This window comes from Calonectris borealis, chromosome 21, assembly GCF_964195595.1.
Source record: "Calonectris borealis chromosome 21, bCalBor7.hap1.2, whole genome shotgun sequence".
Taxonomy (NCBI): domain Eukaryota; kingdom Metazoa; phylum Chordata; class Aves; order Procellariiformes; family Procellariidae; genus Calonectris; species Calonectris borealis.
In genome coordinates this window covers 6,697,406-6,712,137 of record NC_134332.1, presented here as the reverse complement: position 1 = coordinate 6,712,137, position 14,732 = coordinate 6,697,406, and the positions used below count along the sequence as shown (strand labels likewise).

At 40.7% G+C, this 14,732-nt stretch overlaps 1 protein-coding gene across 7 annotated transcripts in view; it reads left to right on the top strand.

Annotated features, from left to right (window-relative positions):
* The window catches only part of PNPLA7 (patatin like domain 7, lysophospholipase), a 117,425-nt gene that overhangs the window by 28,944 nt on the left and 73,749 nt on the right, over positions 1 to 14,732 (top strand). For all 7 annotated transcript variants that reach the window (XR_012676760.1, XM_075170488.1, XM_075170489.1 and 4 more), the window contains 3 exons: positions 824 to 1,029; positions 6,257 to 6,388; positions 7,617 to 7,740. Coding sequence is in view for 6 of the 7 variants with exons in the window: in XM_075170488.1 (XP_075026589.1) it covers positions 824 to 1,029; positions 6,257 to 6,388; positions 7,617 to 7,740 (462 nt within the window). In the remaining variant the exon portion in view is untranslated. The remainder of the gene's footprint in view (positions 1 to 823; positions 1,030 to 6,256; positions 6,389 to 7,616; positions 7,741 to 14,732) is intronic.

The window sequence follows — 14,732 nt, the reverse complement described above, 5'->3', positions numbered from 1 at the left end:
TGAGAGTAGAGAGAATGTAAGTCTGGCTCGGTCTTTGCCCCCACCATAAAGTATTTCTACACATCGATGATAAATAAAAAAATACCCCTTTGACCCCTCCCAAACCTTCTCTTCTTGAGGTGAAACAATCCCAGCTCTCAGCCTTTCTGTCCACACAGAGTAGCAGTGTAGCCAGAGCCAGAGTGGAAATCTGGTACCTGTTTTTCAGCTCTTACGTACCTTCTGAGAAGGTATGGGGTATCATACGACCATCCTTCCTGAGCAGGTATGGAGGCTGGGCAGCCCTTTTCCATGCAGGCTTTCGGTGACGTCACTCAGTTGCAGTAAGGTATTTTTTCCCCCCGTACAGTAGAAATCCAGTGTTACTGTGTATAGCAAAGTATATTTAGGATATAACGAGATTAATTTATAATACTACTGTGTAAATAGACAAGCTTATGCAAAGCAGATGAGGGGCAGCTCCAGTTATGGTACTGCTGTAGTCTGCTCTGCTGAACTGCGATGTCCCTCATGCTGCTGTTGTGATTACCCCATTATCTCCATTCTCAATTCTGTTGTTATTTCTTGAGATCTTAGAGATGCAGACTTCGTTTTTCATAACCATACCAAGAGAAACACATTTTTCAACATTGTGGCTGCTTAGTTTTAAATATTCATAACCTGCTTTTAATAATTCACTATTGTGTCTTATTTTATCACCTAATTGTTCAAAAACTATAAGGAGCTTTCTGGAAAACAGATTGGTCATGATAGTTCTGTCACTGTGATAATTGCTTTTAAAATCTTTGGGGATTTTTTTGAGCTCTTTTTCCATTTTCTCCAGGATGTTAACGTTCGCTTTGTGGTCTCGGGGATGCTTCACGTGTACCAATGGAAGATAGACTCGGAAGAGGACACCTGTCTGTTCATTACCCATCCAGGAGAACTCGTAGGCCAGCTCGCTGTCCTGACTGGGGAACCACTGATTTTCACCATCAAGGCCAATCGAGACTGCAGCTTCCTGTCTATTTCCAAGTCCCATTTCTATGAGTGAGTTCTGCCATGAAAACATATATTGACTTTTTTTTTTTTTTTTAATTTTTTATGGCCTTTTTGAACAAATGGGAGTGGTGGATTTATGTGTGGCATAGTACTGCTACAATACATCCTGTAGCAAACCGGATAGCTTATGTGAGAGTTTTAAGTGCTCAGATCAGCTCTGACCCATCTATCGGGTAGCTTTCTCTCCAGCAAGTGGTAATGCAGGGAACATGGTAATATTAAATGGTGGTATCTCCTTTGCGCCAGGTTTATAAAGCACTTAACCCAATGGGATGTGATTTATGACCCAAGACCCATATACTTCATAATCCAAACAAGAAAGTCTGGCCAGAGCCTGTGCTTTGCTGGGTTAAGTGCTTCTTTGCCAGGCCCTTTCTCTTAGATTCATTATTCCTTTTTGCTGGAGAACCACCCCAGTTCTGTTTCCAAACACAGCCCAGGCTGGTGGATGTGTTACGAATGATTGGTCTTGGTGTAACTGTAGGTTTTCAATGCTCTCTAATAGAATACGTCAAAGAATAATGCCCCTGTGCAAGACAGGTTTCTTTCTGGACCTTGGAAGTAGTACATGACTTGTGACTTAATGCTTAAAGGGTATTATAGGTATTTCTTATAAAGGTATTATAGGTATTTCTTAATTAGAAGACACGCACCCAAACCTGATATGATGACTGTGGTTAGCCTCGTTGTCCAATATTAATGATTAATGCTCTTGATTTATTCCGTGATCCTATTGTTAAGACTTACTATTAGTTCACACACATAATTTGTGTCAAATATCTCTATTTCCTTTTCTGATCTCCTTTTTCAACTTCTGCTGGAATGTGCCATCACTCCTGTGTTATGTGTAGGACTTTCTGAGGTCGTGTTTTCTAGGCCACTATTATGTTGTACATTTCTGTGTACTTCTTACTTTCTAAATAATTATAATTGTTTGTATTCCTAATCAACTCTACCACAGAATCTTATTCTATGATTTTGGTTTCTCACCTCAGGCAAGAGGCTGCATGCAATAAAACTGAACACACTGTTCTCAGCAGTGTGCTTGGTTGATTAGCTGTTCTCTTGCAGGTTTGTGCGGTGGATGTCAACTCTTTGACCTAATTTCTGATAGATGCTCCCCACTTGTACCATTCCATGCACTATTGGATCTATTTTTTCTAAACTCCTGCTTTTTCTTTCTTTCTTTCTTTTTCTACTGTTGTTTTCTCATTTGTTTTTTACTTTAAATTTCATTTTGTTGTCTCAGCCAACCAGTCAGATTCTACCTTTTCCTCCTCTTTTTCAGTTTTGATATTCAGTCCTGGATTGACTCATTTGCTTAAGCTCATTTTCCTGAGTTTTCTCTTTTCTCTGGAGAATCGAGTTGTTTCTTGTTTATTCCAACTTATCTTTTTGCTTCCATTAACTCCTTACCAGTCAGTGATCTCAAACCCATCACTGTATCACCTCTTCATCATTTTTGGGACCTTTGCAAATCTTTCTTTTTCTCCTTTAAAAAGTGTATTGCCAGTTCTCTGCATTTTACGGTCTCTGTGATCTTCCAGCATTCCACCTTCACAATTTCTCCTGAAACTCACATTCTGTATCACTTCTAACTCCTGTTCCCGTATTTAAAAGTGTCATTGTAGAAAGTCTTTGAAAAGCATGAGGTTTCTTCAAGTTTGTTCATATTTGCTTTGAACTCTATGAGAAAGAAAAACTTGTTGATAAAATTAGAAATAAATTTATTTTCCACTTTTTGTGCCAAATTCTGTGCTCATAGTCCTACAATGTGAGGCTTTCTCCTTTGCTCGGAATCTCACGGGAATGATTTTTTTTTTTTTAATTTTTTTTTTTTGCTCTTATCTTACTTACCGACCAGAAGAAATTTGACAAGAACCTCCGTTATTCTCCAAAATTCCTTTCTTCCTTTCTTGTCAAATATTGTACTCTTTCTTTGAGCTGCTCTGGAACACTATATGTGTTTTTTCTCAATAATTAATGAGAGGGCGAAGCAGAAAGAACATGGTCAATAGTTGCCATTAGGCAAAGAGCACAGTAATGGAAGTAGCTCGGGGTTTAGAATTGCATGTTGGATGTTGGACAACAGGTTAAATCCTTTTCACTGAAACTTCGGGGCAGGAGCCTTTTACGTGGTACTAACATGACTAAATAACTATCTGTAAATGAAGAGTTTAAGTATAGGGGTGACACAAGCTAATTATATAGTATATACCTTAAATGCTTTGCTGTTTTGCTGAACTGATGTAGTAAGTGTGCAGTGCCTACGCTGCAACTGTTGGTGTCTCCTGATGAACGGTGTAATCAAGTTGTCACCAGACTCTCCTGAGGGACTATGTTCAGGCTCTGCAGTACCAGGGACTCTGCCACATTTTCTGGTTCAGTAAATTTCACAGTTTAGAGTCTTAATCATGTGCGCTTGCCAGATTAGCAGGAATGCTTTGATTTTTATTTTGTATTGCCAGCCAAGCTGAATATCAAATTGCATCCGCATCCAGAAAAATATCTGCATAAGTCCCAGGCTTTCACAGACAGTAGTTTAGCCTTTTCATCACTGTATTTGGTGAGCTTTCTAATAAAGAACCCTGAGGATCCTTTCAGGACCATGTTTCTGTAATACAGAGCTTTGGCTTTTAATTTTCCCAGTGTCAGGCATGTGCAAAGCAGAAGAGCAAAGAGGAAAACACCCAGGTGAAAGGAAGGAAACCTGGCTGATAATGGGGGAAAAACCCCTGCTTTTCTCTTCTTGTGCGTAAGGGCAGGCTTTTACCTTCCATGGCTAATACTCTTCTAGCAGCTGTATAGCACTCAGTGAAATAGCCGAGAGCTCCAGATGGAAGTAAAAGCAGCCTGTTAGTAGTTTACATTTTGAAGGCATTATGTATTAGGATACATATCTTGAGGGAGGTAGAGGAGTAAATGGCTTTTATTGATCATAGCAGACAGCCTGTGTGGGAGGAGACTTTGAGGGCTAAATAAGCAAGTAGTGTAAAAACAAGGAGCTAAACCATTCAGGAGTTTTCAGGGGGTTTATTTAACTTTTAGATCAGCTGAGGAGGGGGATAGGGCTGGGTGTTTTGTGTGCGTTGGGGGATTAGGGCTGTCTGTTTATTAGTGCTTATCCTGGGGTGCCTTTTCCAGCTCCTTTGTCCTTTGCTCCAAGTTACATTAGTGTGCTAAAGCTTCTGTAAGATAATATGTTGTTTTCACGTGCAATAATAGCTTATCAAAACCAAGGTGGTCTGTAGGCATCTTGGGTTGGAGATGGGGGCGAGGGGGCATGGAAACCTCAGGGCAAGAGAAGAGGAGCAGGAGAGGAAGGGTGTTCTGCTCTTTTGTAGTCCTGTTTTGAGGGCTGGATTTTAAACTGTGCTAAATGCAAGAGTTGGTGTTCAGTTTAATTTGCCTGGTAGCACATATGAGTGCAGAGGTGTGAGTGTGATGAGCTCAATACGGAATAGGGATATACGCCTACGAATCTCTTCCGTTTCAAATTCAGGGATTTCTGCCGAAGAAATTATAAGCTTCATTATTGCGAAAAGTAGTAATTTGAGGCATTGGGTAAGGAGAGGAGATAAACATGAAAGCTCCCTGAAGAGCCCTGTGTGCTGCCCTTGACCCGTAGTCGCTGTTAGCTCTGGGTCTCTTGCTGCAGCTGTAGGACTCATGAATGAGAGATCTGATGTTTTAGAAACTTCAGGGCAGTTTCTGTGCTTCATCCAGGCTCCTGCTAAGTTTGCTTTTATTACCACGTTCTAGGATTATGGATCTCTACTCAGGCTTTCTCTCATTTCTGCCAAGTTACAGTGGTCCACAAGGAACTGTATTTCAGTTAGGGAACAAAGACTGACAGTGCTCTTTCCACGCCTTTCTCTCCTCCTCCCTATTTTTTAGGGTGCGAGGTTGGATATGAAGCTCACGTTTTGTGCTTAGTGAGAGTTCCTGCGTACGCAGGGTCTCCTAAGAAGATTGTCTTATGGCAGTCCGGTATCTTCATTGATTGATGGAACATTGATGCAGAAAACATACTAAGTATTTATTGTTTTCTCTTCTTTGTTTCTGCCCATGTGTGGCGTTAATGTAGCTCCCTCATCTCTATCTGCGTGCACTTCACGTACCGGGTCTGCATACACTTACCTACTTCTTTCTGAATTGTGCTGCCTCTTGTGAAATAACTATTTTTTAGTAGTCTGCCATCAATTGCTCTTGATGCTGTGCAGGAACAGAAAAGATAAGATGTCCTAACAGGTACACCGCTTAGAGATGTGCGTGATCAGTTCACTCCTGTGGAATAGTGCTTCAGGAAGAATTTGAATGCTTACTCGCAAGGTAACAGGATGCAGTGATCTTTAGGCTAAAAAGAATGAGAAATAAGACATTCATGAGCAGTTATCAGGTGTCTGTGAGAGTGATTTCCCTCAGGCCTCGCAGTCAGTGTCGAGTTTGCAGTTATCACTGGCAGAACATTCTCAAAGTTTTTCAGTTTGGGAAAAGTATTGAATTACATGGTAGCTCTACTACTAAAGATTTTAAGCATCACTCAAAAGATTCAGAATGAAGATCAGAAGCTTTATTAGGAGATGTTTCAGTTCTTTGTGGCCTTTGCAACAGGGAAAAGGGAACATTTCTAATACAGAGCAGGTCTCTTATTTTTAAGAGCATCAGACTTCACATATAAGGTTCTGACCTGAAATAAAATCTAGGGGAAACTGCGAGCACGTGCACGTGTGAGAGACTGAGAGGTGCAGAACGGCCGGGAGGGACAATCTTCCGGTCAGTATAAACATTGTCCTGAGTTATAAGAGACCTTGGAGAAGTGGAGGTTTGGAGGGTGGCTCATAAACAAGAGTTAGCACAGCTCCTATCCATCCCGCTGCTCACTTAAAGACGGGAATTGGGCCAGGCTGCAGGACTAGCTAGCACTCTACTAGCATAGTCCTACTGCTACTAGGACAGTGTCAACTTTGAGTGACGTTTAATTTGGGCTAGGTTGGCAGGCTGGCCAGCCTCATACTTTGTCAAATTATCACTGATGTAGCGTGGTTGTGGCGAGAGTGGAGTGTATATATGGGTATGTACTAACTTCTGAATTAGTGCCTATGTAACTGCCCAGTTGCATTGGCAACAGCTGCATTGGGGTATCGTGCCTGTGTGTATCTATTCCTATTCTGGGGAAGTACTTGAATAACATTATTACTTTTTTTTTCCCTAGGATAATGCGGGAGCAGCCAAGCGTAATTCTCGGTGTGGCCCACACTGTTGTGAAGAGAATGTCCCCATTTGTTAGGCAAATTGACTTTGCCCTGGATTGGATGGAGGTTGAGGCTGGACGAGCTGTTTACAGGTGGGATGTGGACAAAATTGTATGTTGTCTGTTGAATATTTAAGTTTTCATAGTTAAGGAGCTGTGCTCCCTTGGTGATTATATAGAATAAGAAGCTCATTGGACTAAATTTATCAACCATTCCATCAGGTTTATCTGTTTGCCTATTTTGAGATTATTTTCTTTGTGCAATACCCGTCAACATTGCTTCAGTGTCTTGTCTCCAGGTGTTATTAAAATTCTTTCATATTATTCCTCATCCTTTATATTTTCTCAGAAAGCTTTTAAAGTGACATAATGGATCAAGACACAGTTGTATGTTCTGGTGGTAGTTTCTGCATTGTTAAGAGAGTGAACGTCTATTGCTTAAAGAGTTTTTCAGCCTTTCTAAAATAAACAACAAAACTCAAAGGTGATTCAGTTAGGCTTATTCAATAGTAAATTGAAATTAGGCACTGCACTTTATATTTAAGGGGCAAAAGTTATCCTTGGGAAAACTGAGTTTTTTTGATTTTTGTACTAGGATACATTTGAGCCATTATATTGTCGCTGCAGTGGTAGGAGAATAAAGGTCTAATTTAGTACCTGTTCTATATAATTGTAATTTTAATTTTTATAACTATACCTGCAGCACTAATGCTAATGGAAGTTTTGGATTACTTTGTGCATCAAAGCAGTCATAGCTGTCAAAATCTTTTATAATTCCTTGCATTGGTTTTAACTCCGCTACCAAAAGTATGGCATTTCATCCGTGTACTAGGTTATGCTGGAAATCTGCATGCCAAACAGCACTCTTAACCATGCAAATTTGATATAGCAAAACCTTCCTGATAGACTAAGATGTGTGCACTAAAAAGAATCCAAGTCCTGAGCCACTCGGGGTTTTTTCTCTTTGACCTGCAGAATTTCTCTATGCATCCATATTGACCTTCCAATGACAACAAGCTCCTGCTGTAACCAGTAACGAGCCTGTTGTCTCCCCTAGAGACCACTTGCATTCTGGTCATCTGCTTCCAGACCTAACATTAACCAGTTGTCCATATTTAAACACTGAATGTATTTCCAAGTCACCTTTTAACAGATGCCTGTTCAGTTTCTTGTTTGCTTGTTATGTTTAACTGTTGGTTAAACATTTTCCTATGTCCTCTAAGCCAGGTGGGGAAGATGATCAACTTATTGAAAGACTCTAGATGCATTTGCTGAGCAAAGATGGTTCACTACTCCTCATTACTGGTTATTCTTTCTGCAGGCAGGGTGACAAGTCAGACTGCACGTACATTGTGTTGAATGGTCGACTTCGCTCAGTCATACGGATGGATGATGGAAAAAAGCACCTGACGGGTGAATATGGCCGAGGAGACTTAATTGGAGTGGTAAGAGCCAGTTTCAAAAATGAATTGTTCGGCTGAGAAATTGGTATTGACTCCACACTAAACAAACAAAATCTTGCTCTGATCAATTGTTAATCTTAGTTAAGGGCTTTCACAAGTTGAAAAGATGGAAAATCCCTTCTACTTGGAAGCTTCATCTAATAATACATGAATGGGATTATTAGGTGTAGTTTAAAGACACATAAAAAAAAGTTACAAACAAACCAAAAAGCCCTGCGCAATGCTCTTTTGTGATACGGGTTACTTTTTTTCACATTGAGAGGAGAGCAGCCTGTTAGAATAGTTCAGGAAGAATTGCAGGGGTGTGCACTAAAGAGTGATTTGAGTAAATTTAGTATTATAGAAAGATTGAGTTTGGCTGGGGCCCCTGGAAGTGTCTAGTCCAACACCCTCCGAGTTAGCAGAGCTAACTTCAGAGCTGCATCAGGTTGGTCAGGGAATGCGCAGTTATTAAAAGGTATTAAAGCAACTTTTGATTTCAAAATTGTAGTATTTATCCATATTTAATTTCTCTCCCATGTTCATTTGTTGTTTCTCAGACATAGTTGAAAAACTGAAATGGGAGTCCTACGTCATAAAATATGCATGGCTTGTTATATTTAAAATTAGAAGGTTTCTGAAGTTCTGAGATTGTTGTTCAGATCCTCTTCTGCTTTCTGAGCTGAAAACTAAACGTTTAATGTGTATCTGTTTATAGCCAGATTTAGCATACCTCTGAATAAAGAAAGCACGAGAGTTGCTATTAGTAGTATGGGAAGAAATCCTTGTTTATATAGATCAAGAGGAAGAGGAAGGAGGAGTACAAGGCTGGTTTCCTCTAGAGGGCTGATTCAAGATTGTGCTGGTTGCAAAAGGTTTTTGAAAGTGGCATGACCCAGCAGTTGACTGTTACCCACTGGTGTAAGACGTTCTCCGCTGCTACCTTGCCTCTTTTTCTTGATCACTGGCTCCGTTTATAACGGAGGACTCTCTCTCTGGAGCTGGAGCTGGAGAACAACATCAGCATGTGAGACCCAGTTGTCTCTGATGGCAAGTGGGTCACAGACTGGTATCTGTATTGTCAAGTGTTTGTGGCGGAGATCTGGTGTACGGTGTGAGGCTGGGAGCTGACCTAACATCTGAGTTGTTTTTCCTGAGGGAAGTAAAAAGTTTTCTTGTAAGGAGGGTGAAGTCTCTGGGCCTCTTCAATGTGTATTCACAGCTCGCTTTCACTTGTCCAGTAGCTTTAAAATAATTTGTGTATCATTCAGAAGTGTCTGCAGTAGCCTATAAGAGGCAATTCTGGTGATACTCCCAGCAGAAGACAAAGGTAGTCGGGACCGGTGACTGCACCATATTCATTGAGTTGTATGTGGACAGTATTTAAGGATATCTTCCCAGGATCAGTCTACTTCTGGCTGAGGAGTTTTGTTGGCTTGGGACTGCATTTGGAGAAGCAGGTCTATTTTCGCTGCTAGGCACACTCTTAAATTTTCTTTCTTGGTTTTTCTTTTTTGAGCTACCTCCTTGGGATACCTCATTAAAGGTAAAATGACATGGTTTGATAGGAACAAAAGCTGAGGTCTTTCGTGACTAATCATGCTGGTATGAGGCCTTTTAGTGTGTGAATAAGGGTTTGTCAGTTTTGACACGTACAAGCGTTTTCCTGCTCATTTCCTGGCTTTCTTTCACCAGCGGTGATCTGCAGCTCCACTGTCAACCTTCTGGAGTTTTCTAGGTTAAAACAACAGAGCTGCTGTTCTACTTTCTGAAAGCAGGTTTGAGTGGAGCGTACGGTCTAAACGCTACGTCCTGTACGAGCACTAGTGCTGGTTTTGGCATAATGTTTCGTCTGGCTCAACCGCTTATCTGGTGAGAGGAGAGAGGTTGATTTGGGGGATGGACTGGGCTGTGTTTGCTCTAACAGTGCCACGTTTGCTGGTGAGTCCCTAGGCACGGATACAGAATTACCCAGTTTACCCATAGTTTATGTCTCAACCATAAGTCGCTTTTCTGGATCCATGTTATGACATGAATCATTTGAAGACTTCTGTGACTCCGTGGACGTCATCTGCTCCTTCCTACCCAGAGCTCCCAGGCCCACTGACTCATGCTGCCATTTGTTGAACGAATCTCGATGCTCTGGCTGTCTTTCGAAAACATGGGGGAGGATTTGTAAAGATTGCCAAGATTAATGTAGCCGTTCTTTGCAGAGGGCATTAGTAGAATGACTTTTTTTCTTTTAAAAAGATTTGTTTATCCTATTCTGCAGGATCTGTTATAAACCTTTAAAAGCCTGCTGTAGGGTTGGGGTTTTTTTCCCTGGAAGTAAGGTAATTGGAGGGTTCTGGGTGCTTGCAGGGAATGAAATTAGTAGTTGGTATTTGTAATTGGTATTTTGGTCAACTGATGGCATGTTCCTCCCTGAACCCTCTCCAAGACTCCCCATGTCATTCTGAACTGTGGGCACTAACTAAATACAAGAGTCTTGTAGTTGATGTATTTTTGTTTATTGCCTTTATCTCAGAACTTTATAAATGCTGTGTGTCATATGCCTAAGAGATGAGTATCTGCTTTCAGAAGAAAAGCACTGAAAAATGAAGGTTTCAGACAAGATGTTAATTTTCAAGCACAAGTCAAAATTTGATTGAAGGCCTTCCAGGTAGTTTTTAAAGGACAATGATGAATCTGTTGGAGAAATCCCTCCCATTTGAAATACAGTTGACCACTTGAAATAGAGTTGACAGAAGTCCTGTTGTCTAGAGACTATGATATGACCCATTTTGGGGGGAATCTTTTAATTTGTTGGTGCCATTTGCTACAGATGCACTTATGGAAAAATGTTGAAATGTTAATTTTATTAAACCATTATGCGAGCTGAAGGGTAAAATGCAAGTTAACTCTTCTAGAGTCACTTCTACCATGCCCAGGTGACCCCAGAGGAAATCAGAAAAGCCCACTGTGTGTTGATAGAGTGAAAGGGCTTCTCTTTACTAAGTTATTTGTTTAAAATGCTTATATTGGGGTCTCATTTTTTTTTTTCTCCTGATGTAGCTGCTTTAGTTCTGATCTTGGTTAACTGCTGCAAATTGTAGTTTTTACTCTTGTTACCTTGATCTCATTAACACATTGTTGTTTGAGAAAGAGGATGCCTTTTCATTCGTTTATTTGTTATGCCTATCGATATCAGACAAACTGGCCCAGGCTTTGACATTTAGTGTTTTGCCTAGCACTGCTGATGAAACTGGGGCAGTTATTCAGTATTTTTTTTTTACAACCTGCAAAATAGGTTGTCCCAGATGAGTTGCAGGATCACAACCCCAAGCATCTGTTGAGATGGGTGTTCTTTGCTTTTTGTATTGTTGGAAGGACATTAGTGGGTGAGGAGAAGGGAAAAAAACCAACAGCGCTGTCTTGTAGAATAATCTTCTGCTGAATAAAAGTATACTGCCTGCTCCCTTCAAGTATCTGGATGTGATACAATCTTCTATGCAATTAGCTTTTTATGCAAGTCAACACTTCGTCTTAAGTGGGTTCCTGAAGAATGGCTGCAGTGTTGGTAAGATGCCTAAATGCCAGGCAGTTCATAGGGGCCTCAGTGACAGCTGCTGAACTTACAATATTTTTAAAAGCTGGGCTCTTACATAGTTTATAGTTAGACTTACTGGTAGCCACCTGCCTGATATTGTCTGCAGCATCTTACCAGCAAACCAGTCGGCTTTCAAAAATGCCCTACTGAGCAGGGAAAGTTGCAGCAACGTTTTGGTTAATTCAAGATCCTTTCTGCTTCTTTTTAACAACCGGAATACCCCTTCTTATTAGTAGGATTATACCCAGTTGTTTCTGGGTAGCAAAACAGTAAAAGGAGTGCAGAAAGGCATTTGTGCACTAACGCTTTCTTTTAATGCAGGGCAGCACAAGTGATAAATTGCAGAAAAGGAATCCTTATCTGCCAGTGCTGCGGCATACCAGTTCTGCTGTGGAAGAAATCATGCTTTACATTCTAGAAATAATGTCTCTTTTAAGTGTTTTTAGATGTTAAGCTGTTCATCTCATTAATACAGTTAAATGTGCATGGCTTTTTTTCTCTCTAAAAAGGTGAAACCCAAGAAGAATCTGTAAATGGCTTTTGATTTCCTTAGGGATTTGGAGCATTGTCCTTTTGAAACGTAACACTAACTGTTAGAAATCTTTAATTGCTGAGTAATCCTCAAAGGAAACACACCAGCATCAGGATTACGCTTGTCAGGCTTTTGTTCTTTATCAGGATTAATGTTATCATTGTCTTTTGACACTACCAAAGCCAGCTGAGTATCATTGTACCCTTGACAACCACGCTAAAACTGGGCAAGTTCTACTATGTTAAGGCTGGTTTACTTTGTCATTTTTAACTGTGTGGATGTTTTTTGCCGATTAGTGATTAGTTGCATGTAATTTTTTTAGACTGTGAATTCTTTCGTTTCTAAAGCTTTAAGTCACTAAAAAAAACAGATTTCAGGTTAGTGGCGCCTCAGGCACTCTCTCTGCACAGCCCGTATCTGTGGAAATTGGAGGCAGATGAGGTTCAAGAACTGAGCTGTAAGACGTAGTTCTGAAAGGAGGTGTTCTGTTGCCATCTCTTCCACCATCGGTCTTGGTAATACTTTACTAAAAATCATTATTTGCCTAGCAGCATCTTAGGTGTGAAATTTTATTTAAAAAAAACCCAAAACAAACCAAAACCCAAAGCCAACCAAACAAAAACCCCAAACAAACAAACAAACACCAAACCAAAACACAAACCAGACTACAACAAAACCCCCAGTATTTACCAGCAGCGAAGTGAGACAGAGGAAGCTCTGAGAAATGAGTTCACATTTGCACAGCTGAATTAGCGTCATACTGAAATTAGAAGCTCGATATCCTGATTTCCAAACCCGTCTTGAGGGTGTTCTTGGCTGAATTGAAGTCACTGATCTGAGCCATCTGAACCTCGGTTTCCTACGAGCATCTTCACTTACGGTGTGAGCTGCTGAGTACTGTCTGTTTTTCTCCACAACAATTTTTTCTTTTATCCACAACAATTTGCCTCAAGTTCTAACAGCTGATGAAGGTAAGAGACCATTCGTAACTGAACATTGGTGTGGTACAGTTCAGTGGTCTCATCACTGGGTGGGAAAACCACAGGCACAGTTTTGACAGGATCTGGGCGTTAAATTATCTGGCATTAATGTTGTGTGGGTAAGTCATTTGGCTTTGTAGCTGCCACAGATAAAACTGCAGAAAGCTTTATCTCCTTAGCCAAATTCTTTTTAGAGAGTATTACGATCTTTGATGACAGATGGTGATAGAAGTTGTGACCTGCTGGGTTTCAGACAGGTGATTTAATACATCAAACTGTCATTCCTTAAGCTATTTTGTGTCTCCCTCCTGCTTCCAGCTGAACTCCCTTATGATAATATCATTGCTAGTGTCCAGCTATCAACTAACTCTTGATACAACTTCTGATCCGCCTTCAGGACAGTCTTGCACTTTCCTTGCCTTCTGCTCCTTTCTCCCTTCCATTTTGAGAAATGCTGCATCGCACTAGACTGGCTTGTGAATGGCAAGAGTTAATACTGCATCCCCTTTAACCTTTGCAAAATGCATAAGCAAGTTGTTAGTAAAAGAGACTTTTTTTTCTTGATGAGAACTTTTCTTTTTGGCAAGCATCATTAAGTAAGAGTCATTGGGTAAGTGTGATCCCCTTCATCGTGAAAATGCTTGGAGGCCAGTGAGTAGCGGGAAGCAGAGTCCAGCAGAGGCGACAGAAAGTATTTATGGGGGAAGAGTCAGCAGTGAAGGATGGGGAAAGGATATTGCTAAAGTTCCAGCCAGGTTTGGTATTCTTGTGGTGTGAAGCTGATTCAAAGGCAATCAGATCTCTCCCTTGTTGGAAAGTATTCGAGCAGGTCATCGTGTTCTGTTATCTCTTCTTCCACTGTTGACATTCAGGTGTAATTTCACCATAAGAGGAGCACGCTGCATGCCTGTAAGTGGCATTGCACTTGCAGATACTCTTCAAACAACCTGGATAAATTTGATGGGTTTGTTGGGTGTTTTGTGTGTGTGTTTCAGATAGCTTTTGGTATGTTTTTTGGTGTTGTTTTGACTGTGATGTTGGATTAGGGGAGCAGAATGTGCATGCAACTTCCCATCTTTTCTATAGCCACATGTATATAAGGAGTGAAACTTAAATACACTAGGTAGGACTGTTATCAATTCCCTTCCCCAGCTAAAATCTTTCCCTTTTCTGTCCCTTAATGACGTTCACTACTGCAACAGGACTGTCATTGCAGTACTACAAAATGCAGGCTCAGCCCTTTCGGGAAAACCTGTAGCATGACTCCCACTGCTTTAATTACAAAAGGTACAAGCTCAGTCTTATTTAATTTTTATATATATACTTACACATACACATCTAGATATACAAAGTAAGACTTCCATGTATGACTGTGCATATGTGTATCTAAGTCTTTTTTTTATATCTATATATAAAAAAATGAGAGAGGGAGGTTTGGATTCTTCTTTCTGCACAGCCCAAGTGCTGGATGTCCTCAGTCACAGGGTTAACTTGGCACACAAAATATTGCAGAAGGTGGTTGTTAGAACAACTTTCAAGAGTACATGGTGTACTGCATGCATCCGCTGGCACTGCTCCCACAAATAGCATCGATTTGCAGCTTGTCTGGTTGCTCTTCCCACTCATTCATTGCTTCCAGCAGTGTCTCCTCTTCTGTCCTTTTCTGATACAAACAAGTTCATGTTTCAGATCCTTCCGAACGGATGGCTGGAGGAAGCACCTTGGAGATTAGCATCCTCTGCTGCTTCAAATGCAAATGAGCTGCAGAAGGATCTGAGAGCAGCTTGTTTAAACCAGAAAAAAAATTGTTCCGCGTAGCGTTTGGTTGCCCTTCATGTAACATTGATGTATTACATTGCTGTCTTCAGTTGCAGCAGCATCATCTCCTGTCCTG